The sequence below is a fragment of the Ranitomeya variabilis genome, chromosome 1 (assembly GCF_051348905.1).
Source record: "Ranitomeya variabilis isolate aRanVar5 chromosome 1, aRanVar5.hap1, whole genome shotgun sequence".
Taxonomy (NCBI): domain Eukaryota; kingdom Metazoa; phylum Chordata; class Amphibia; order Anura; family Dendrobatidae; genus Ranitomeya; species Ranitomeya variabilis.
Window position 1 is genome coordinate 947,741,437 of NC_135232.1, and position 26,096 is coordinate 947,767,532.

The window sequence follows — 26,096 nt, forward strand, 5'->3', positions numbered from 1 at the left end:
ACTCTTAACCAGTTCTTTGTGCATGTAATATATTGGACATATTAAAAACATATTAATGTGTGGAGATTACATATAGACATGGGGGAAATTGTTAGCATGTGGTACCACACAAGGGTCATTATTAATGTATGGGTACCACCTATGGGACATTATTGTGTGGGGGGCAAGCAGAGTGACATTGTTAATGTATGAGAGACACACGAGGGACATTGTCAGTGTATAGCTCACAAACAGAGGGACATTAATAAAGTGTGGGGTATAAAAAGGGGGGCATTAGCATTATATAGAGGGATGCTAATTGTAGATTGTAAGCTCTCACGAGCAGGGTCATCTTATTGTGCTTTAACTATTGTATTGTTAACATTGTTACTTATGACTTGCGTTTGAAACTTAAACTGTAAAGCGCTGCGGAATATGTTGGCGCTATTTAAAGATTATTATTATTTATGGATGAAGGGGGAATATGATTACTACTTGGGGGCCACAAAATGGAATGTTGTACCTGGGGACACAAGGATTATATGTATGGAAGACACAAAGGGAAACATTTCTACTGTGCGTGGGGGGGGGGGGGTTATAAAGGGGAACATCACTACTGTAATGTATTTTATTTTTGAGGATACTATTACTATGCGGGAACAAAATGGAAGTACTTTTATTGTAGAAGCAGGGAGAAAACCCAGGAGGATGCTATAGAAGCACGCTAACTAGTTATTAGTAGCAGCCACAATGTGCACATAGTGACAAAGTTGCTAGTCTCCTACTTAATATCCAGTGAATCCCTGCTATATACATGAATAACATAAATGAATAAATAATAGCATGGCGGTATTATTTTGTCCCTTGTATGTGGTATTATAAATCATTTGGCTTTGTGTAGAGGGTTTTGTTCAGTAACACAATGATAGTCATATTCAGATATTATATGGTGACGGCATTATGTTGCACTTGTATAGCAGTACTATTGGTATAGTGAGTAACATTATGGCAATAATATTTAATATTTTGGTAACTAAATTATCTATTTATTTTGTGAAATTTCTATATTATTTTTATATGTATATATATATATATATATATATATATATATATATATATATATATATATATATATATGTTTTTTTTTACAGGGGCTGAAAATAGACTATCAATGACACTTGGCATCTGAAAAACATTCTAGTTATGGTAGTGGTGTGGGGATGTGGATAATGGTTACAAAAGGAATAAGGGGTGCACTGCTATCACAAATTTATCATCATATAAATTGCAAAAATGGGGTGCAGCACCTAGTCTGTATTGGATATGTAAAGAAGAGAAAAAAGACTAGACTAATAATGGTGTGCACATCCACATAGTAAAATATAAGAAAAAACCTTTATTGCACCTCAAGACAAAATAAAATTTAAAAACATGTAAAATACATATAACATGACCAATAAACCATCACCCCCAAAGAACTAGGCCAATTAGGCATAGAATGAAACAAATGAAATAATCAATGTTATATTTATAAAAAGCTCAATAATGGCCCATGAACACCATAATATTGGTCTAGTGAGTAAGCACAAGCAAATATTAGTGGCAAGCCATACAACATCCCAAAAATAATGTGACCACAAAAGTATGTATATACAATACACCTTACATAGCATATATGCACACGATTGCTGTCACAAGTGTGCCGCATTGGGAAAACATATAATGATAAGTCCCAACCCCCAGATCACTGGTGTGTTATCCTAAAAGGTATGGGAATAAATTCACACAATATGAAACACCACAGTTGGAAAGACAAAGGACAAGAAAAGTCCAATAATGGAATGTGTAGCAACACTGGGAAAAGGTAAATATACAACCTGATGGATGGTCACTCCTGGCGGAATAAAGATCACGAAAAGGCTACAATAGCCTATGGGATGTGAGTGGGTAAAACCACATTACCGACTGAGGGGAAAGGCTGTAAGATGGAGCCATGTGAGCATGGAATCCTAATGAAGGATAAGAGCGGTGAGGTAAGGGCCCCACGCGTATCGCTGCAGCAGCAGCTTCGTCAGGGGAAGATGGGGATAATGAGGGATAGGGGTGTAGGGAGGTTAGGTCTAAATTTTATCTTCGGGACTCATTGGACACTAGTGATGTCACTAGAGAAAGACAAGATTTAAAAATAAAGTTTAAAAACTTGATGTGGAAAAGAAAGAGAAACAAATATTTTATGGTTTATAATGATTAAAATCACATGGTGTAGAAGCAGACCTTTCCTTTGATAAAGAAATAAATTACCTAGCTTAAACAAGTGCCAAAAATTCTCCTCTTTGTCACCATTTGATGTTCCTACCCAGCATGAATTTTATTTATCTAAACCCAGATGAATAAAATAAAAAAATAGATTAAAAAAAATAGATGAGAATAGAAAGAAATTCAGGTCAACGACCACCTTCCGTGAATTTCTTTTGGACTAATATACAAAGAAACTTCTACACACACATCTATATGATCCAATTATGACATTGAAAAGCATGAAGTCGTCGCTACATCCGCACTCTAATGAGTGGTCTTGTCAGCCAACTACATCAGCAGCAATAGCTTGTAACTTATCGGTGTGTGCTGGGATCTCTGAGACACAATTAAAGACTTTCTCCAGTGAATGAGACTGCCACTGGTGGATGGGGAAATGTTCCTTCAAAACAAAAACAAACCATATTGAACCACCATAAATGATGTAATTCACAAAGGAAATTAACTTTGTGCTAAGAATTGTTGTATTAACGCAGCTTCTTTTCGTTGGTATTGTTCTAAATGAAAAAACCCATAATAGGGTAATTGGTTTTGAAAAACTTCTGGTGGGTGACAGACATGATGAATTTAATCAAATATGGAATTTTAATGAGTAGCAGAACAATGTATTGGGCCAAAGTGTTGGCAACGAATATTGAATTGCATACTGCATTTTTTCTAGAGTCAGATATGTCTTTACATAGCAGTCTGTACAGAAAAAGCTGAACAAACTCACTGTAGAAGAACAAGCAGTTGGGGTCAATAGGCCACAGCTCATATCCCCCGAGTTAGATACATTAAAGTTTAAGCAAAGAGCAAATAGTAAAAAAAAACAAACAGCAAGAGGTACACAGAACATGAAATAAATGTCCCTCAAAGGTTGAGAGTCTTAAAAAGAGTACTAGAGCTATGGTATTTTGTGAGGGGCTCATGATCATTTTTGCCTGTGGGCTCAGACTGACTTCCTGACCAGCTGTACACTATGTAATTCTAATATCCTGAGATCTAACAATGGAACACTTCTATTTTCCAGAACTTACATTTCTACCCCAAAATCATAGTGGGACTGATTTAATCTGTGAGTCCTTGAAGTGGTTGGTGGCTGGGAGCAGGAAAACTAAGCCTCATTGAAGTCAAGAAAACGGACCTAAAATTCAAGACAAATCCCATGGACAAGAGTGAATTCATTTAACAATAGACAGTTTTTCTAATGTCAGAAAACCACAGATAATTTAACACATTTGGTCATTTACCATACATGTTCTTTATCATTTTACTTTTTACTCGAGATTAAAACAAGTTAAAAGGGTATCTGAAAGGTCAGCAAAGCAAAAGCCTTTATGCAAACATAGATAAAAAACAACATTTTGTAGCAAAAGGAACATATTTATTCAAAGAAATGCATTAGAAGCAGCCCCGAATTTATCTCAGTCACATACCAATTAATCCTCATTATAAAACTTGGCTGGAAATGTAGCTATGACCAGATGGAGCCTGCGCCTGTGACATTTAAATCTGTTAAGGGTCACAACAGGTTCAAGGGCTGAATAAGTCATCGGTATCATTCATCTGGCAGGGATAGGTCATGAACGTATAACAATAGTGATGATGTATTTCAGAGAGATGTAAAAACAAAGTGAATTTAATATGGTCTACAGTTTATCGTGACTTCCTTTAAGTGGGCATGGAGTCATTTTTGAAAGCCATCCTGAATGTCTTTACAATGATAAAGATTTCACCTTGAAAGCCCGTACACTTACTGATTGGCAATAATACATTAATTTTGTCTTGCTAGCACTGGTTATACAGATTGGAATTGTTGGGAATGGGCAAACATCTAATGTGTATGGAGACTTCCCAACTTTTTTCTGATGGCAGAGACTGTGGAAGAGAAGGATCAGGTATGTCCGATTTCAACATTTCTGACACGTTTATTTTTGCAAAAGACAAGCAGCTTCCAGGTATGTATGACATTGGCTTATATTATTTCCTTAAAGAGAAAACATGCATGCACAGCCAGGCTGAGTCTATATATGCATGGGTGGAATGGGATTAACAGTGGTCAGCAGAACAAGGATTTAACGCAAGCTTAACATCTGATATATGGTGCCCAATCCGTGGGCAGCATGGCGATCTCAGTCAGGTATGTTTTACTCTGAAACATCATAGCATTTCAGAGAAAAACCTTTCATAGCCGCAGGCCGCACGGCAGTCTAGTCAGAAAGGTGGGTCCATGCTGGTAGTGACTGACAGGACTCGGCCTACAAGCGTTTATAGGCAGGGATCTCTCAGTCACTGTCAGCAGGCATTGAAAATCCACCAGGGACACACCTGTCTGGCAAGTTTCCAGTGCGACCCGGTATTTCAGCGTAAAATATACATAGCTGAGATCGCACAGCCGGTGCCTGATGCATACTGTCCACGGATTGGGCAGCATGTATCGCATGTCAGGTTCTCCTTAGCAACAGCTATTTAAGGTAGATACTTGCTGGCCAAACAGACTTTACAGTCTCAGTTCTCTCTCCCAACTGGAAAGCCCCCTTCCTTACACATTAGATAACACTGACCAGTAATGTGTATGATCAGTTTAAGGATTCATTAACAAGTTAATTTTTTTTTCATGTATAAGGAACAGTGATCGAGTTTTGTCAATGATTTTGAGTTTAATTCGAGTTTTGTCAGAGTATGGCCCCAGTTCAGTCTGATTTTCACTAGTTTTTCTCACACGCAAAGACCCCCCCAAAAAAATTTTTGTCTACCTTCTCCTGTCTTATAGCATGTGAAATCAGATCTTATTGCTGTTCAATTTTTTCACTAACCCATAGACTTGAATTGCTGATTTTGATCTGATACTCGAATCAAAATAGGACAAGTCTTGAAATTTAGCGCGGACCACATTGTGAGTGACCTGATTCACTATTATGGTCTGAGTGCTATCTGTGAAAAATATGAATAGTAGAAATATGCGAAAAGCGAATGCCTGAATGAGCACCAACTCTAGTTTTAACTGTTTTATATATGAACTAACAGCTGGTGTTTTTTTAATCTATTTCCTAAGATATCACAATTTTGTTCTTTCCATTTTCTTTAATTTCTCTTCCATTTCCTTTTAAATATTTCTGCATTTGTTTGTGGCAATAAAAGGAACTGGCACATCTCGAGAACATTTCGATTAAGCTGGAAACGTATGGCTATAATAATATCTCTCATGCAGGCAGAGCAATGTACCTTATCACAGCAGCTGTGCACTGGGGAAAGCGGAGTCTGTTCCTATCCCAGTATTGTAGGATCCACACCATGTTCATAGAAATCGGTCTTAAAAACTCAACAGTAAAAGAACCCTACACTTTCCAACATTTAACTATGGTGACAATCTCTCCACAATGCAATGTTGTAAATACACAAAAACCCACTGTATAGAATTTGATGTCTAACCATGTATATACTTTTCTTTACCTATCTTGCATTAATTCACAACATGCTTTCTCCTCTGCCTATCAAAATAATATTATGATTTCATGGATTTCCATCACCACAGAGCAGTGCATTGTGGGAGATCCAATCACGGTCAATCAGGTATCTAACCGCAACCTGTAGACGAGCTGTTGTCAGTTTCCAAGGCAGGAATTTGGGAGAAAGATCTAAAATATTTCAAGTCACTACAAAATTATTCCAGTAGATGTTGTAAAAATCAAAATTCCGCTGAGCCGATGATACATTTATCATACACACCTGGCAGCTGTTTTTAGGTGGTTAATAAAATGCTGTATCATTTCCTTAGCATTAAAGAGAAAAATAGAGAAAAACACATTTGGGCAAAAAGAAGATGTAACAATTAGTGATGAGCGAGTGTGCTCGTTACTTGGGTTTTCCGAGCATGCTCAGGTGGTCTCCGAGTATTTTGGGCGTGCTCTGAGATTTAGTTTTCGTCACCGTAGCTGCATGATTTGCAGCTGCTAGACAGGCTGACTGCATGTGGGGATTCCCTAACAAACAGGCAATTCCCATATGTATTCAGGTTGTCTAGCAGCCGCAAATCATGCAGCTGTGGCAACTCAAACAATCTCCGAGCACGCCCAAAATACTCGGAGAACACCCGAGCATGCTCTGAAAACCCGGGTACCAAGTACACTCGCTCATCACTAATAACAAAAAATCCGGCTATGTTCATGTACATGAGGCATCCTGAAAAAGTCTAAACGAAACGTGCGTTGGGGCAGCGGGGACAGCGTGTTGCCAGTGTTTTGCCACATCTTAATCAGTTCCATTCTGTTTGAACAAGCTTGTTTGTAGCCATCTTTTATGGACTGTTACTCATGTCTTTACTGGCTAGCACATCGCACTTTATGTTTATGCTGCTATTAATGCGGGCCGCTGTTGCACTATTTATTGCACATATACTTACCTAATTAAAACATATGTTATGGTTATATGTGATTTACTTTTCTGTTACCTATTGCACATATACTTACCCAATTGAAACATATGTTAATGGTTACATATAATTTGGATTTGTGCAATATAGTCCAACATGGAATTGGCACATCTTTGCAACTTTGCACTCAGCACTTTGAGGGTTGCTATCGACAAATCATCTTGGGGTTATCCTGTAAATCTATATACGTACAGCTTAAATATGCACTGTGTATTTTATTGGCAACATTCTGTTCCTTTTATATTTGGTGTCCATTAGTTTTCTAGATTTTTTGCAGTACTATACATTTACTCAATAAAGAATTAATTTTAAAGGATTATACTCTTCGATGGTGGTTTATTCACTTCCTCCTTTCAGTGTAATATGTTCAATGTACATGCATGGACGGCAGTAGAAAAATAAACTAAAGTGCAGCGAGCGACGAACAAAAACCAGTGTTAGCGATCTGTCATGTGGCATTGACTGTGACATGTCTCGAGTCGTCAGACACGAAAGCTTCTCCTGTGTTTAGCATCATGTGAAGCCTAAATTTCCTGTAGGACGCTCATACTCTAGAATCGCTGTTTCAAGATACAGATTTTATACCAAATGTCTATCATGTAATTGAAGATTTTTTCGGTTACTGATATATGCAATAAATAAATTGGGAAATAATGACTAGAGGTTTTGATTCTTTATTTTCAACAGTTCACCTCTTTTAGCCCGTAAAAGTGGACTTGTCAGCAGGATTTTGCTAAGTAAACTACAGACATTGTCAGGTTGGCAGTGTTATATTGATTAAAATGATACGTGGGGTGAAGAAATCTGTCTTGTGGTTCTTGTGTAATCAATGTTAGAACTTTTCAGCTAATGATTTGCCTGTACTCCAGGGTGAGACTGTAGGCAGTGTCTTATCTTCCTGCTCTAAGCCAGAGAAACCAAGGAAAGACCTGCCTACAGGCCGCCCCGAAGCACAAACTGTCTGTATCTATGATGAAGAACATGCCTGTGCTTCGGGACAAGGGCAGGTATTTCCTTGGTTGCTATTAACTTGCAGATAAGGAGTGAATTTACAGGTTAATAGTGTTCTAAATCTGCCTGGCTGCTGCACTAAAAATCCGGCTATCAGAAGGAATTTCACTTTTTTCCTCCCGGATGCCTTCAGAGGCATGCCGTCGCAGCTGCAGTCACTGCTCATTATACACCCTGTCAGTATAGAGACGGCCATCAATGTGCCGGGGTGTGGTTAAATCCATTACTTACTATGGTCAGAGAACTGAAGTCACTCTGGAACACCTCTACTGAAAGCTGGCCATTAAGAGGAATAAAGGTAATTTCCTCATGGTAGCCGGACTTTCAAAGCTTGAGAGTACCATTAGCCTGCAGATTAACCCCATATCTGCAAGTAAATGTTGTTTTGGGAAATGACAGATTCTCTTCAAATGCATATATTTTTGGCAAATATTTTTTTTTTACAATTGGATGCCATTAAAAAATTTTCAGCATTTGGTTTTAAACCTGTTTGTTTTCCTGCACACTTCTGGATATAGATATTAGAGTCACTGGTCAGCTCATTCTGACTGGAAGTTATTTACTCTTATCTATGACTAGGGTCATGCAACCGTACAGTATATTCTTTCATCTGAGAAAATTGGTCAGAGTTTGATCAGAATGTGACCATAGTGAGATCTAATTTTCTTTGATGTGGAGAAGATGCAAAAAAAAAATCCTCCATGCCCTCCAATCTGTCAGTCTGTGAAAATCAGATCGCCACAAGATGACATCCGAGTGAGGTCCAATTTTTTTTTTGATGGACCCATTGACTTGCAGGCTGAATGTGATACAATTTACGGATGCAAATCATGCATGCTGCAATTTTTCCCTCAGACAGTCTCTGTCAGAGGAAACAATCAGATGCATGACACAGCTCTATAGAATAACATTGGCAATCTGATCGCACTTGGACGAAAAATACAGTCGTCTGCAGTAACCCTTTTACGGAGCTCACAAAAAGATGGATAGAATAATTACAAATTCCCCATCCGAATGGGCTCACTGATGGATTGGTTAACTCTTTCTGCAACCGGCAACACAGCAAACTACAAGAAAACAAAGCGCTTGCTAATGCCAAATGGTGGAAATGCTTTAATGAAACTTAATTGAAATAAATATTTTTTAGTCTGAAATATATGCATCTAAGTAAACAGAAATCCTTTTACTGTGTTTAAAGCTGATGTTAATTTCTTTTGCGTTGGACATTCAGTTGGCGGATTATTTGTCTACTGACTTTTCAATGAAGCTCCCGCAGATGTTATATAACATCACTTGGCTTGTGAGTGCACTATGTAAATACTATACTCGATCTTTATGCATTTGATGAACTTATAAAGTAGGAACAATGGTCCCCTATTGGAGATTAAAATACCTTATATTGCTGTCCTTTTACAATATCATCAGACAACTCTATTGTTTCAATGACTCTTTCATGCAATGAAAAATCCCTCCCTCACCTATTTGCAGCTCTACCATCACCGCACATTTGTGCAAGTACGGGAAGGGCTCTGACAAGATGCCTTAAGGATAAAAGCTTGAAGTATATTAAATGAGAGCTTACATTGTTACATGGTTCTTCAACGTCAACTTCAACTGATGCACCAAGAACTGTCATGTATTGGGAAATCAGATTTAAATTCCTGCTCTATTAAATCAACGCAGCATGAGAAGAAGGGGAATTTGCCTTCAAGGAACCTGTGTAAAATGGGTGAACGTAAATGGTCCTCCTAGTTCTCCTGAACTCGCTATATGGCAGAAAAGAGAAACCGCTTCATTAACCATGACACTTTCAAACTGCACTTGAAAATCAAAAATATTTATTTTCTTTGTTACACACATTATTAATTAGTATATCATATATGTAAATCAGTGAAATATTGAGATGTTTTATGAACGTGACTTTGATTTTTGGGAATGAGGATGTTAGTCCATCCTACTTTTGTCTTTCCTTTATGGGAATACAGATCAATATCATATGGCAATAGCTAACAATTGATAATAACAGTCTTAAAGATATGCAGACATAGAACTAAGATGACTTTTTCTAAAATTTTAATAAATGTCTGATTTTGAATATTATTCTTAATCCAAATTCAAGATTTTGAGCTGAATAATTTATTTACAGCATATACACAAATGAATTGAGATTTGCTATCCCCTTTCTAAATGTAACAGCTATCAATCATGTCATTGTCTAAGAGACTGATAGAGATAGCCAAGTGCAGCACTCGTTATCTCCATCAGTTTCATTGATTCACTGATCGCTAGTGCACACTCTCACCTACAAATACATTCAGAAGCGGATCAAGGACTTCCATCCTTGTGAGCAGTGGTGTCCCAAAACCAGGACCCCAGTGATCAGACATTTTTTATTACTGATCCTTTAATATAGAGCTTGCATACTTGTAATAGCATATGGTCAGGCATTTGTAGGGCAGCTCGGTGCCTCAGTGGTTAGAACTTTAGCCTTGTAGTGCTGGGGTCCTGGGTTCAAATCTGTAAGGATCAAACAGTACTCAGCTCGCTCACGGATAAAAGGAATCTAGACACAACGATACAGCCTCGTAGGACGGCATGTGTTTAGTGCTAGAAGAGTGTAGAAAATCCAGACAGTGGGTCCTTAAAAATCCATCTTTATTGAAAGTCCATTAAAATCCCAAATTAGAAATCGCAGAAAACTGACATACATCCTTACTCATTGTTTGTCTGTAGTTTCTCCACATGTTTCCGTTGGCTTCCTTTTACACTCCAAAGACATAGCGATACGGAATTTACATTGTGAGCCCCAATAGGGACAGTGATAAATCAATGGTGCTATATAAGTGAGCAAAATAAATGCAAATTTCTGATAGGATATGTATGGCACTATCAGCTGATAAAAACTAATCATTCACAACATCACAAATGTAAGAATGGAAAGGGAGGGAGATGCCACCACACTGTGTGGTTCATATATCTCAGTGGTAGACTGTGTGAAGGGTGCACGGTCCTGCTGGTGGAGCATACCCAATGGTAGGAGAACGAAAAGGAGTCACATCCTATGACTTAAGGCCCCGTCTCACACAGCGACGCTGCAGCGATACAGACAACGATGCTGATCGCTGCAGCGTCGCTGTGTGGTCGCTGTGTGGTCGCTGGGGAGCTGTCACACAGACAGCTCTCTCCAGCGACCAACGATCAGGGGAACGACTTCGGCATCGTTGAAACTGTCTTCAACGATGCCGAAGTCCCCCTGCAGCACCCGGGTAACCAGGGTAAACATCGGGTTACTAAGCGGAGGGCCGCGCTTAGTAACCCGATGTTTACCCTGGTTACCAGCGTAAATGTAAAAAAAAACAAACAGTACATACTCACCATCTGTTGCCCGTCAGGTCCCTTGGCGTCTGCTTCCTGCTCTGACTGATCCGCCGTACAGTGAGAGCAGAGCGCAGCGGTGACGTCACTGCTGTGCTCTCACTTTACGGCGGCTCAGTCAGAGCAGGAAGCAGACGCCAAGGGACCTGACGGGCAACAGATGGTGAGTATGTAGTGTTTGTTTTTTTTTACATTTACGCTGGTAACCAGGGTAAACATCGGGTTACTAAGCGCGGCCCTGTGCTTAGTAACCCGATGTTTACCCTGGTTACCAGTGAAGACATCGCTGGATCGGTGTCACACACACCGATTCAGCGATGTCAGCGGGGCCTCAACGACCAAAAAAAGGTCCAGGCCATTCTGACATGACCAGCGATCTCACAGCAGGGGCCTGATCGCTGGTACGTGTCACACATAGCGAGATCGCTACTGAGGTCGCTGTTGCGTCACAAAACTTGTGACTCAGCAGCGATCTCGCTAGCGATCTCGCTATGTGAGACGGGGCCTTAAGGGCACCGATGTGCACCAGAAGCGTGTCAGGCTTTTAAAATGTAAAGTTCCTATTTTATTAAATCGCTAGATGGGAGTACCGTACTCCTTTTCATTCTCCTACATCACAAATGGTGACAGGATGAATGGCTATCTATTACTGAAGAATTGTTCTGTTCCACTATTTTCCCCCTGAATAATTATGAATAAACTGACAACTAGGTGTTACCATTGTCTTATGAAAGCCGTATGTCCCTACACAGCCTGACAGTGTCAGTACTGGTTGGACAGAGTCAAAGTTTGCGGGGAAACACCCCAATTGGTAACACATGGCTGCCAATTTATGGATCTCTAGGAGAATAATAAAGAAGAGAAGAATGTAAAGTTCTAGAATTGGTATTTCGTTAGGAAAGCAGACACTCACTAAAACAGCAGCTGACAGATCCTTTTTAATCAAGCGCTTTTTGACTATACATTGCCAATTGCAAATTGATACCAATTATGCAATGGAATAAACCATGAACTGACGTCTGAATCTTATAGAAGGTCACATTACAATCTGTGCATACTTCATAGTAACATCAACAAAAGACGCTACATTACAAACATTCCTGCAAAACTGGCCATGACAAAGAAGGCCTGGCATTTCTCACTGCTGACTCCTTCTCCTTGAAATCCTTATCTATTTCTAGCTTTCTTTGGATGATTGTTCTTGCTTTTATTTAATATCGTTGCACATATTTCAATACACATAACTCAATCCTTTTTCTGTCTGACGAGACATGAAAAATGTGAAATAGATGTAATGTTGAATCCAATGAACTTAAATGTATCTTGCAGCATCTGTTCTCACAGAGATATTGCATATATCATTCCATCCATGCGGCAAAACTGAAAATTATGTCTATGAAAAATAAATATGTGTTGACTTTATGAGTCCAGACAGATTATTTTTCAGGTTCCTTTTTTTTCAGAAGCATTGTACTGTTAGTACAATGAGTAGGATCCCTTGGTCATTCATGACTATCATTGTCTATCAGGTTTTTACTGTTCTAGATCTTTAAATGTCTAGTATATCACATAGAAAGAATTGTAAAGAATAGTAAAAAAAATAATTTAGTGACTATTATTGCTAATGCAACGGAACTGCGTCCCGTAACTTACACCATAACTCTCTATCACATAGGAAAATTTCCTTCAGTCCAAGGAAAACTAGAAATAATACATCCTATTATTGTCCTCTGTTATGGCAAATGGCAAACACTGCCCCGCTACAACCATCTATATGTAAATAGAAGCAGCCCGCTCAGCTTCCTATGTCCATGCTCGGAATCATCCATCAAGTAGTAGGAGCAAGACAGGTTCCCAGAATTCCAGAGGTCCAGATCCAAATCTTGCACATTAAAACTTATTTTACTGTAAGCCAAGCAATTCAGTGTATGTATTTTTCAGGTACAAGTTCAAGAAAGACATCAGATAAGGTTGACGCGTTTCGAACCTATACCTTATACATTCAAAATGCATCATCCTTACCTGATGCTTTCCTGGAACTTTTTGTAAGATATATACTCTGAATCGCTTTACTTGTATATGTTTTTATATGGATTTAACTAAAGGCACATTTTAATGTGCTGGATTTGGATCTGGTACCTTGGAATTTTTTTATAGAATCTGTTCTGCTGCTGTTATCTATATGTTATTTTTTTAAATGTAATGTATGGATGATTAATAGGGTTTCTGAGCTCAGAATAAACATCAGCAGTTACTCTAACAGCAAGATTTTTCAGTTACATATTTTAAGTCATTTCTTTTGTGACTTGTGCTGTGCACTGATATTTTTTTGTGTCAAATTTATCAAAATGGTGCACAGGAATCATAAATTTTATGCAAAGCTCATAGTTGTCTTTTCTCTGCCTTTTTTTGCTCCTCCAGTCACACATTCTGCAAAAATGTCTAAAAAAAAATGCGACTTATTTGGCGTACGTAAAATCACTCCAAGAAAGAACTGGAGCAGGATTGGGACTTTAAAAAAAAGTCACATTTCATTACTCAAAAACATCCTGAAAAGCAACATAAAAATCAGAAAACTTGCTAAACTACAAAGAACAACTTTAAAAAAGTGGCAAATCATTTGATAAATTTGTCGTAAATCACAAACTCACTAATTGAGAGCCATTCACACCCAAAAAACTGGTGGAAATGCAACGATGAATCTAGCACCATGTGATTTCAGATTACCGAAACCGGAGAGTGTGTAATATGCACAATATCATGTTTCACCTCTATTTCCTGCGTCATTTGGTGCGTAAAAAAAATCAGAGAACATTCAGATAGCATTCAAGTGCTATCCATCTATCATGGATTGCTAGATAGGAGAAGGTAGAGAAACATTTTTTTTTATCTAAGACAAACTAATAAAACTTGGACAAAACTTGAATTAAACTCAGATGACATTTTGATTAAAATTTGATGAAACTCTGAAAAAAATTACTATTGAAACCAAGACTGTTTGTCTCTTACATGAAAAGAAGAGACATCTGAATGAGCGCTTAATAGGATGTAGAAATACACTTCTGTCACTGACTGGACAGTGTCAGAATATCTATGGACACTTTTCATTGACAAAAAAATGTAAAAGCCCAGTACTCAATTTATTTTTATATTTTTTGTAGAATAAACAAGTTTTAAGCTCTGTTTCTTGGAGAAAAAACATGGTTGTTCGAAAATATGCTCTAGCTGTAACATAAAGAATGCAAGTATTTACTAAAACAAACATGTCAAGATAGAGGACAGATCCTTATTAAAGCCTAGCTTATTGAGCAATAAATTAATAAAGCATCTTGCAGCTGAGAGATTTTGCTGTCACTACACAGCTGTCGGGTGACCTGGGTCCAGGGGCTCCCTCCCTGTCCCTAACACTAGAGGGCGCATGCTACTTCACCCTACTCCCCAGGATACTTCTGAAGGTGAAGATGCCAGTGCCTCCACCCTTGCCTTATCTCCTGAGTTAGCCCTCCGTCTGTTCTCTTCCCCCACCAACAGAAGAGGGGTGCTCCTGTGCACCGCAGTACAACAACCCGACAAACAAAGCAACACAAACAAGGGTTTAACAGAAAACTCTGGTCATACAAAATATTCACTGACATACAACAGAGGAATGCACTGGGGCGTGGAAGTAGGGGAATAAACCAAAACAGAGGATAGGGAATTACCACACATACAAACCAAGCAACAGTCACTGATAACTCCTCCAACTCTCCTGCTCATATGAACTCCTCTTCCTCTGTTAGCCATGCAGCAAATGCTAGCTCTGACAAGGATTTGTAATAGAGCCCAGATTATAAAGGTGAAAGGAGTGGCTAACAGAGCTCAGCTGTGAGCACAGGGATTTCCAACATGGTCGATTAACCCCTGTTCTGCCAGAAGGAATAAACATTTAAAATGAAGGAGAAGTGCTTCTTCTCAGCACTGAAGTAGGAGCAATCAGACACTGCAGTCTTCTGGCTCCACACTGTCACGGTAACCCCATGACATTTGCATTCAAATTACCAGGTCTACTGCATAGCCTAGCAGACCTAAGAACCCCCCTTAAAAAATAACCTTTATTAATCAATGATTAAATTAAACAAGAGATAGTGTGTTCATCCCTTACATAGATTTAAATAAAGGTACAAAAATATCGACAGGTAAGACTGCCCAATAAGGTCAGGCTAGTCAAAGAAAGTCTGAAAGAGGGTTAGGGGAGTGTATTGTCCCTCACTAATCCTACTTGGTAACGGAGGTTGGCAACCTATTAATTCGATGTTGTGCCCTCTCTCAACATAGGCTATCACTACATGACCCTATTGTGACCTCCCTTAGAACAACATCACCATCGCCTAAATGTATATTCATCCAGACAAATAATATCTGCCCAAATGAGCAGAGAACCGACAGACAGTGGTAAATCTCAGCATAACCATAGATCTGTAATAGGATCCATGTATGGTCAAAATTATTCAGACCAAATTATTAGCAGACCAAATCTAAAATGGAAAAAGGGATAAATACAGTGTTCTATCACACATACGACCAGGATAGCAGGATGATTACACCCCTGATGAACCCCTTTTTTTACATTTGGGGGAAACATGTCAGGATGAGGCTTATCATATCTACCATAAGATAAATTTATCCTTTCTTCAATTTTATATTTGGTCTGCTGAATAATTTTGACCATACATGGATCCTATTATGGATCTATGGTTATGCTGAGGTTTACCACTGTCTGGCGGTTCATTTGGACGAATATTTTTTGTTGGATGAATATACGTTTAGTTATTATTCTACAATTTCATTATACTATACAATCAGACAAACAACATTAGTCATTTATATGCACTTCAGCAATTTAAGTGAGTGAAACCTGATGATCAACGGTACCCAAGTCCGGTGTCTGTTTTCATTTCAATGTCATTTATTCCTATTATGACTATTTGAATAGGGCTAAACGGCTATAAGGTTGTGTATCTATGCATCTAAACATTATTCTCCTTATAAAAATAGGGTTGTATAGCGAGATAAATACATTTTACTGTTTATAAGCACTTCAGCACTTTATATTTGGGTGATGATGTTGTAAGGGAGGTCATGGAGGGATAGCCTATGTTGAGCGGGGGCGCCACATTGAACTATTAGGGTGCCAATCTCCACAGCCAGGTAGGGTCAGTGAGAGACAATGCACTCCCCTCACCCCCTTTTAGACTTTTTTTTATTAGTCTGACCTTATTGGACAATCTCACCTGTCGATGTCTTTGACCCCTATATTTCACTATATGTATTCTATAGATACACTATCTCTTGTTCAATTTTAATCATTAATTAAAGGTTATTTTTAAGGGTTTTTTGTTAGGTTTACTATATTACTTCTTATTACATTCTGATTCAAGGTTTTTCTTTTGCATAACCTACATGATAGGATTAAGATGAACTACTGAATATATGACCTATTTTGTCAACATAGTATAGTATATTTAATTGCGTTCACCTCTCCCTAGAGATATTTCAAAACTTCTACTTTTGCCCTCCTTTTCTATGGACTTAGACAAATAAAAGGCAGTTTGAAGATAGCAGCACATTTTGTAGTGAGTAGTACATACTGTACTCAGAAAAAACACAGGTAGGGAACTGCTTTTGCTCCAAAATGTGTATGTTGTCACATCTTAATGAGGAACTGTTACTTGCTCAAAAAAAAAAAAGTTAAATATCTTGTAAAAAAAAAAATCCCTGACTTCCCTTAATTTTGCTGCTCTTTTCCATTTTGCACTATTTCACTCCATTGCAGAGATATTCACAAGTTTTTTTCTTCTGGAGCGCATTAGGTGAAATCTCTTCTTGCAGTCCAACTGGCCATTTCTTCACAGCCTTCTCTGGAGGAGTGTGCTTTCATACCTCCCTACCAGATGCTGTCAATCACAGCTTGGCAGCTGATCTAAGTAGTCTATGGGCTGGTGCACCAGGCAGTATTTTGGGTATGAGTGCGATCCATCAAAACACTGGATCGCACTTGGACCGATGTTATTGTATGGGGTCGTGCACAAATTATACTTTTTTCTCGGACCGAACTTGTCTGAGCAAAAAGTCACTGCATATCAGAGCTTGATCTAATATTCGGATTACACTTGACAATGCAAGTCAATGAGCCTGTGGAAAATATTGGACTGCCTTCAGGTTACATCTGAGTGCAGTCCGATTTGGATGAACTAACAGATTGGAGAAGATGGAGAATTTTTTTCCTCCATCTTCTTCTCATCTAAGAAAATTGGATCACACTCTGATCACACTCTGATCACAGTGTGATTTTCATATCTTGAATGAGAGAATATACTCTTGTGTGAAGCTAGTCTAACAGTAACAAACACTACCAAGCTGTGACTGGCAGCTTCTGGGAGGGAGGGGTGAAAGCATATGCTCCCAAAGAAGACTGTGAAGAAATACCAAGTTGAGTTACCAACAGAGATTTCACACTGTGCTCTTGAAGAAACAAACGTGAACATCTCCGCAGTGGAGTGACCCAATGCAAAAAAGGAAAGGATTGGTAGAATCAGGAGAGCTAAGGTATTTTTCCAAGGTATTTAACAGAATTTTTTTGAGCAAGTGACAAGTCCTCTTTAAGACATGACCATGCCATTAAAGCCGCACCCTCTTGGGGAAACCTCACCCATTTCCATTGAGCCATAGGCGATGTTATAATCATAAAATAAACATGCAAAACTAAATACAACATTTTGGGCCAAAAAAAACTAAATTTGTTCCCTCTTCCAAAGTCAACCGGCACTTACTGTTCCATAGTAAATCTGCTCTGTGAATGTTCTTCTCTTACTCGGCACATTAGGTGATGATCATTTATAAAGGATTTCCTGTTCACTGTTAAAAGCACAGCGCCAAATTTATAATAAGGTCTCAGCTTTACAGAGAAACTATTAACCCTTCTTAATGAATGAGGCAGAAGGATGGTCATTTACCAAAGAATACCTAATTCACACACAACAGATTTATAGATAAAAGTTAATGCTGAGGTCAAATAACATCTGAAGCAGCAATTAACACTTTAGTCAAGGGGTCTAACATCCTGGCAGAAAAATCAATGTTTTTTGCTCTACATTTTGTAATGTTTGCAAAATCTAATCGTCTTCTTTCATGCTCATTTCTAAACTACTGTGGAAACTTAACGGAAATATCTGCTGTTTTCTGGATTATATTTATCACATTTTCCTAATTCATATTTCTTTCTGCCTGTTGCACAATTTGGAGATCTTGGCTCTCTGGCATGTTTAAGTGTTACCAACCCCGATCAAAATATGCATAGGAAACTCTCCAAAATAATCAATGGTATGAAGAAGGTCCTTGACCAAGTAGGATGCACAGTTCGGTTGATATAGTATTATGTTATATTACATGGGTTCCATAATCTTTGAGGCATTTTTTTTTGTCTAAGGGTATCACAGGTTTTTTTATGTGGATTTTAAAACACCATTCCACCATTTTTTTTCCCATCGTTGAAGTGGTATCACTAATTTAAGGTCCTTGTCCCTTAGCAATATACTTATCAGCTGCCATCTTTGTCTGTTCTCCGGGTGCTGGTTCGCTTCAATGTTTTCTGGACGAGCTGTAGGTCCCTTCTCAATGAAAGTCTATGCAAGGTCAGAACGAGACTCTCATAGACTTACATTGATAAATTGTGACCATTACCTATGACTTGGAGTCACTCAGGAGCTGCGGTCACAAGATTGTGTATCGGGATCGATGTGACGATGGGAAGAACAGAAGACAGCGGCTGGTAAGTATATTACTATGCACATGGATTAGTGCTAACACTCATAGTGATATAAAAAAAATGCCGGCGTTTAAAGAATATCTGCTTCAAAGTTCAATAATAAATAATAATAATCTTTATTTTTATATAGCGCTAACATATTCCGCAGCGCTTTACAGTTTTGCACACATTATCGTCGCTGTCCCTTATGGGGCTCACAATCTAGATTCCCTATTAGTATGTCTTTGGTATGTGGGAGGAAACTGGAGTACCCGGAGGAAACCCACGCAAACACGGGGAGAACATACAAACTCCTTGCAGATGTTGTCCTTGGTGGGATTTGAACCGAGGACCCCAGCGCTGCAAGGCTGCAGTGCTATCCACTGAATAATGGCTTCAAATACTTGGATCTGCCTCAAAATTCATGCCAAAAAAACTCAGTGTGAACATACCCTATCAAACATTGCGCCAAATGTTATTTTAAAGTCTGCAATGAAATTTGATTTAATTTGGATGCAGTTTCTTTTTTTTTTTTTTTGTAAAAGCCGCATGTAGCTTGTGTTACTGTGAGCAGCCTGCATAGCCTAAACATGATACGGGGGCAATTATTTTCTTAGGCTACTTTCACATTAGCGTTTGAATCTGCAGCGTTTAATCCGCAAACGCAAGGACACGAAAAACGCATGAAAACGCGTGTAAACGCAGCGTTTTTAAAACGCTTACGGTTACCGCATGCGTCATTAAAACGCAGCGTTTACATGCTTTTGCTTGCGTTTTCTATGCGTTTGAGTTTTTTGTGCGCATGTCGCAAAATTTTACCAGAGAAAAATTCTAGATGCAAGAACCAGCCAATGGGACTACAGAGGGCGTGTATTATGTGAAATCTATATATAGACCCTAGGACAGCTGAAATCTTCAGATTTTGCTCCTGTGTCCTGTGAGAAGATGGATCTTCACATGGATAGCTATTACTTTAAACTGGATCTGAGCATCAAGATTTTTCTGGCATGTGTGTTTGCTTGGGAGCAACACCGAAACCGGGAAAGACAGAGAAGGACAAGGCGTAGGCGGTTTTGGCAACACCCCATTGTAGAACTGCGGGAGAGCCGTGGTACATATCACACCCTGTATGGCGAGCTCAATGAGAACCCAGAAAAATTCCCAGAATATACCAGGATGTCACAAGACTCTTTCCGGGATTTGCTTGATCGTGTCCAAGGAGCCATCCGGAGACAGGACACACAGCTCCGTAGAGCCATTCCACCAGCGGAACGTCTCCTGGTTACCTTAAGGTACGTAATAATTCTAAACAAAAGCTAACCAAAATTTTTTGCAGGTCTGATGTTTTTTTGCCTATTTTGTAAATTATTTATTCTTACTACAGATTTCTTGCAACTGGAGAGAGCTTGTCATCCCTTCATTTCCAGTACCGCCTTGGGATTTCCACGCTGTCCGGAATTGTTTTTGAAACCTGCCGGGCTTTATGGACCATTCTCCGTGAGGAATTTATACCCATACCCACGGAGGACATGTGGAAAGAAATTGCTGACAAATTTTGGACTGTTTGTGATTTTCCCAACTGTTTGGGTGCGGTGGATGGGAAGCACATCCGGATTACCAAACCAGCCAGAACGGGATCACAGTTCTTCAACTACAAAAAATATTTTTCAGTAGTTCTTATGGCAATAGCCGATGCGGACTGTCGCTTCATTGCTGTGGACATTGGTGCTTTTGGCCGTGGCAACGATTCACAGACTTTTAAAACCTCTGATATGGGCCGACGTGTTTATGGCAAAAATGTTAATTTCCCACAGCCACGACCACTCCCCTACACTCAAGGCCCACCGCTGCCATTTGTAATGGTTGGGGATGAGGCCTTTCAGATGAGTGAAAATCTCCTGAAGCCCTATTCAAGTCGGGACTTGAACCGCACAAAACGGATCTACAACTACAGACTAACCAGGGCACGCAGAACAGTAGAGTGTGCCTTTGGGATTATGGTGTCCAAATGGCGCATTCTAGCAACTGCAATAAATCTAAAAATGGAGACAGTGGATGAGGTAGTTAAAGCCTGTGTGATTCTCCACAATTTCATTCTGGCTAAGGAGCGACCCACCATAGAACTTGATGAACCTGTTGCCAACCCTTTGCCTGATTACCGTCATCACCCGCTGCGGTCAACAGTTGAAGTAGGCCACATGCGGGACCAATTTGCAGCGTTTTTTGATTCTGACATTGGACGTGTGCCATGGCAGGACAATATGGTGTAAAATGTACTGCTGGTTTCGGGTCTGCAAATTTATGTTTGGAATGTTAATGTTTTTTCAAATAAAATAATTGTGATTTACTTTCTTCACCATGTCTCCTATCTATTTCCTTAACAAACCACTTTGGGTTTTTGGGCTTAGGTTGTTGACGTGAGTCCTGTCTTGGTTCACCATTAGCTTTTTGCCGCAGACTGTATAGACGATGTCCGTTATTGTCGCAGTATTTGTCCAGTACTTAACATCAGTATTTGTAAGCCTAAACCAGGAGCGGTAGTTAAATTCTTTTAGTGGTGCATATCTGTTTAATGTACTTTTCCTCACATAGTTCCACTCCAGGTTTAGGCTTACAAATAGTGCTGTAAAATACAGAGCGAATACTGACAGTGTGATGGCAGCCTACACCAGAGATCTATAGTCATCAAGTCAGGTGTCTGAACTAATGAATTCATGATGCTATTTGCTCTTGAATTCATTTTTCCTGACACTTGTCCGGGTGAGTATAGATATGCCATGTACATTGTTCCTTCACTTTGTGTGAAATATATGTATATGTACCAATAAGATAAAATGGAGGTAATACAATGCATTTCTAAAATCAGCAGGTCAGGGGTCATAAATAATGTTTCGGATAAGAAAGGACCTGTTGAGTATAGTTGTGCTGTGTATTACCACCATTTTGTCTTCTGTGTGCGACCAAAAGTCACGGAGTAAACAGAAAGAACTGTTTTTGGAGAAAATACAAGTGTTATTTTTGGGGGCAACCTCATATCTCTCAACCAAACACACCAAGCTTCAGTGTTCTGCTAAGTAGGTACTGGAGGTTGGAGGTGGCCCCCAAAAATGTGTTTGACGCATAATTTGTTATTGGCGCATGCTGTGTGGTGACGGTGGCGAAATACACAATTAACCAAACCTTATTGGGGCAAAAAACACAGGTTTATTAAACACACACAAACCAAAAAATTAACTGCGCCTGCTTGGGGTTGAGTGCCGATATTGTGGGGTGTTGAGTAGTGAGGTCTGGCTTATTACTGTAGCCGACATAGGGGTGGCAGGAGAAGGCGCTATGAAACTACTGGGGTCAGGATATTCAGGGATAGGGCTAGACACATGAGAGGGTTGAGACACACTGGAAGGGTGAGACAAACCAGACATTACAGACACATTGGGAGGTGAGGGGGGAGGGATAGCTATGGTTTTTTGTTTTTTTTTGCCTTTCCCCTTCCTTGTTTTGCGCGGGCACGTTGTCGTGGTGGCAGGGAACGCCAGGGCAGGGTCCGGCAACGGCAGTCTGGTAGTGGTGGTGCCAGAGAACGCCAGGGCAGGGTCCGGCAACGGCAGTCTGGTAGTGGTGGTGCCAGAGAACGCCAGGGCAGGGTCCGGCAACGGCAGTCTGGTAGTGGTGGTGCCAGAGAACGCCAGGGCAGGGTCCGGCAACGGCAGTCTGGTAGTGGTGGTGCCAGAGAACGCCAGGGCAGGGTCCGGCAACGGCAGTCTGGTAGTGGTGGTGCCAGAGAACGCCAGGGCAGGGTCCGGCAACGGCAGTCTGGTAGTGGTGGTGCCAGAGAACGCCAGGGCAGGGTCCGGCGGCGGCAGTCTGGTAGTGGTGGTGCCAGGAAACACCAGGGCAGGGTCCGGCGGCGGCAGCATGCTGGTGGCAGTGGAGGAGGCCCAAGCAGGAGCAGCAGTTGTCATGGTGGTGGCGGTGGGCTGACCCACTGCACTGGGCATGGTGGTGGTGCTATAATACGGTCCGGAAGTGTTTGGAATGGAGGTGGCCGTGCAGTGGTATGCAGCAGATGTCGGCATTGATGTAAAGCGTGACAGTGTGGGCACTGTTGGAAATGTCCCCACTGTCTGCTGAAAATACCGACTCTGCTGCATAGCCTGCACGTAAGCAGCATTGCAGGCCTGCATAACAGTAATCTGGAGCTCAGGACTAAGGTGTTCCGACATGCCCTGTTCTATCTGATTAAAAAAATGATGTGCTGGCCTCTGGAGGTCGGCTTTCACTTGGGCAAGGGCTGTGGTTACCTCCTGGATACGTGTGCTCATATGACTAATGGCAGTATCCAGTCGGTCACCCATCGCCTTGAGTCCCTCATGGAAGACCGAGCTCAAGTGCAAAAACTCGGGCATGAGTGACCTGTCCGCGGCCCTCTGCCGCTGCCGGGAGGAGCCCATAAAAAATTGGCTAGAGGCAGAGGACTGGGGAAGGGGAACACCTAATGGACCAGCTTCCTGGTCTCCAGGTTGTGTGGCAGGCCCACTTGCTGCAGCGCTGGAGGATGGCTGGGACGGGTCCGTGGCTGACTGATGAAGGACCGCTCCAGAACCTGGGCCAACAGTGGAGCTCCAAGTGCTGCGGAAAAAAAAAATATATATTACAAAACATTTACAAAAAGATAACTGAACAGTTAGATACACATTCAGATAGGGAAAGGTCACACTACTATTTGTAGTGAATTTTACATCAGAATTTGCAAGCCAGGAGTTCAACAGTAGGAATAAAAGTTTCATAAAACAACATGCTATACTTCTGCATGCATCGACCAGTCCTTGGGGATTAAAAAAACTGATGTAAACTATGAAGAGACGATGGAGACAATACAAGCCATATCTCTATACAAGGTATTGGTATGCCAAAACCTGGAGAGGAACTATGTGAGGGAAAGTATTCAAAGAACACGTACCCCACTGCTGCATCTATCAATCAATCAAGGTTTCGGATTACAAATACTGATGGGAAATACGAATTGACGACAGAGGACATACAAGCCTCCTGTATACTCACCAGGACAAGTGTCAGGAAAAATGAATTGAGGAGCCATTGGCATCCTGAATTCATTATTTCTGACACCTAACTTGCTGAGTATAGATCTGTTGTGCAGGCTGCCGTCACACTCTCAGTATTTGATCAGTATTTCAAATCAGTATTGGTAAGCCAAAACCTGGAGAGGAACTATGTGAGGGAAAGTATTCAAAGAACACGTACCCCACTGCTGCATCTATCAATCAATCAAGGTTTCGGATTACAAATACTGATGGGAAATAATGACCAACAACAAATTGCATTATACACCATTTTTTTTTCTTTTTTAACCAATATACTTACGTTCTTCGTGCAAGGACTGGTCTCAAAAACGCAAGGATGCGGTGGTACTTGTATTTGCGTATCCTTGCTGCAGAACCACTTGGAAGCCGGCTCTCTTGGCGCAGGTCCTTGTTGAAGCGGTCCTTCATCGATCTCCAACGTGTTTTCACTTTTGACACTGTTGGCAAAACAAAACATAATAGTTAGGACAATGGTCTTTTGACCATGGTCACACAACTGTATGTGCTGTGAAAAAGTAATGACTTTCTCACATCATACACAGTTGTGTGAGCATGGCCAAGGTATTGACTACATCACACTGCATTGCGATACTTACCAAATGCAGAACGGACCCGAGCCGGGGCATTGGCCCAGCCATCCCACAACGCTGCGGCCACCTCATTCCAAAGCCTCCGGATCGTCACATTGTTGGCGTGCAGTGGATCCCTGGTGTCCCACAATGCGACTCGCTCGTGAACCAGGGAGATGAGGTGTTCATTCTCAATTAGGTCCTCATCCTCCTCTGGAACCTAACAACAAAAAGGACATTAATATTGGAGGCATTCACATACGGAAGACAGAAAACAGAATCAGAGGAATGGCATGAATATTGAAATAAAAAAAAACACTGGTGCTGAAGCCAAAGGGAAAGAAAGAGAGAAGTAGAAAGAAATGAAGATTCAAGAATTATAAAGTGAGGATACAATACACATTCAGCCAGCTATACTTACACGATGCCGCCGTGTTGCCCGGCCGTGACTACACTGCTCCTGCCCAGTCTCCTGCCCAGTGTCTTCCGCTGTAGAAGAAGTGGTCTGAAAAAGGGAAAATATACATTGTCATATGTGTAGATGTGACAGTGAATACTTACCAATCTGAGGAGGTGAATAGTCACTTCGCTGACATGTTCCCCTTGTGCAGGCCCAGGCGTTTCCTCATCAGAAGCAGAAGACATTCTGATGTGTGCAGAAAGAAAGGAATGACAGAAATTAGGGCACATAGACACAGATTATAGAAAAGAAATGCATTGGATAGGATATACTCACATAGTTCTGAGGCTTGTTTGCTGATCCAAGGGGCTGTGGGGCGTCTCGTCTGCAAGGCAGTCTGCTGACTAGTGACCTGCAAATGTCCACTACCTCCCTTTATCACCTTCTATGTGGGGGGTGGCTTATCAGTGTCTAGACATGTTTTTCTCAATTGAGACGCATGCGTCGGCAAACGCAAGCAAACGCATGTACTGAAAAACGCATGCGTTTACATAGACTACAATGCGTTTTTTGGGCGCAAACCTTGCGCAATCAGCCGCATACGTTTCCAGGCGGCAAATTGACGCCTCTAAAAATTACTACATGTTGCATTTCCGCGCCAAGACGCAGACGGCTAGACGACGCATGCGTCGTCAAACGCGGCAAAACGCGAACATAGAAAAACGCATGCGTCGATAATGTTAAAGATAGGAATACACAACGCATGCAGATATTTGCGGAAGAAACGCTGCGGACACAACCGCAAATGTGAAAGCGGCCTTATATTTTCATATGTTTGTGACATTCATTATTTGGGATATTATCTTTTGGTGCATGGTGACATCACCCACATCTTCATATTGACTCTTCATTTTGTATAATTTATTTCCATATGTGGCCAGTTACATGTCACACTCACTTTAGGATTTATTATTATATTGATAAGGTCTTATGTATAAGATCACCACAGATTAGTTAATTCATACATATTTATTGTGGTGTGTATTGTGGTTTGTATGTCCCTCAATATATTATTTATATTGCACTTGTTGTTTTTAGGGCTCCATCATTGGAAGCATTTCTGGATGCAGCATGTGGGTCATTTTAG

At 40.4% G+C, this 26,096-nt stretch overlaps 2 protein-coding genes across 6 annotated transcripts in view; both read right to left on the reverse strand.

Moving 5' to 3' along the window:
• The window catches only part of INPP4B (inositol polyphosphate-4-phosphatase type II B), a 1,036,387-nt gene that overhangs the window by 627,879 nt on the left and 382,412 nt on the right, over window positions 1-26,096 (reverse strand). The gene's annotated exons all lie outside the window — the stretch shown is intronic.
• LOC143791700 (uncharacterized) lies at window positions 20,992-24,417 on the reverse strand. Its single transcript, XM_077279259.1, has 2 exons — window positions 24,261-24,417; window positions 20,992-23,507 (listed from the first exon to the last, which is right to left on the reverse strand). Exons 1-2 carry the CDS (start codon window positions 24,386-24,388, stop codon window positions 22,109-22,111), a joined length of 1,527 nt encoding a protein of 508 aa, XP_077135374.1. The 5' UTR covers window positions 24,389-24,417; the 3' UTR covers window positions 20,992-22,108.

Coding starts and splice junctions, on each gene's coding strand:
- LOC143791700 (XM_077279259.1), bottom strand. CDS start 24,388: ATGAAGGACCGCTTCAACAAGGACCTGCGCCAAGAGAGCCGGCTTCCA. Junction 23,508..24,260: donor CCAGTCCTTGCACGAAGAAC/GTAAGTATATTG, acceptor TTTTTTCCGCAG/CACTTGGAGCTCCACTGTTG.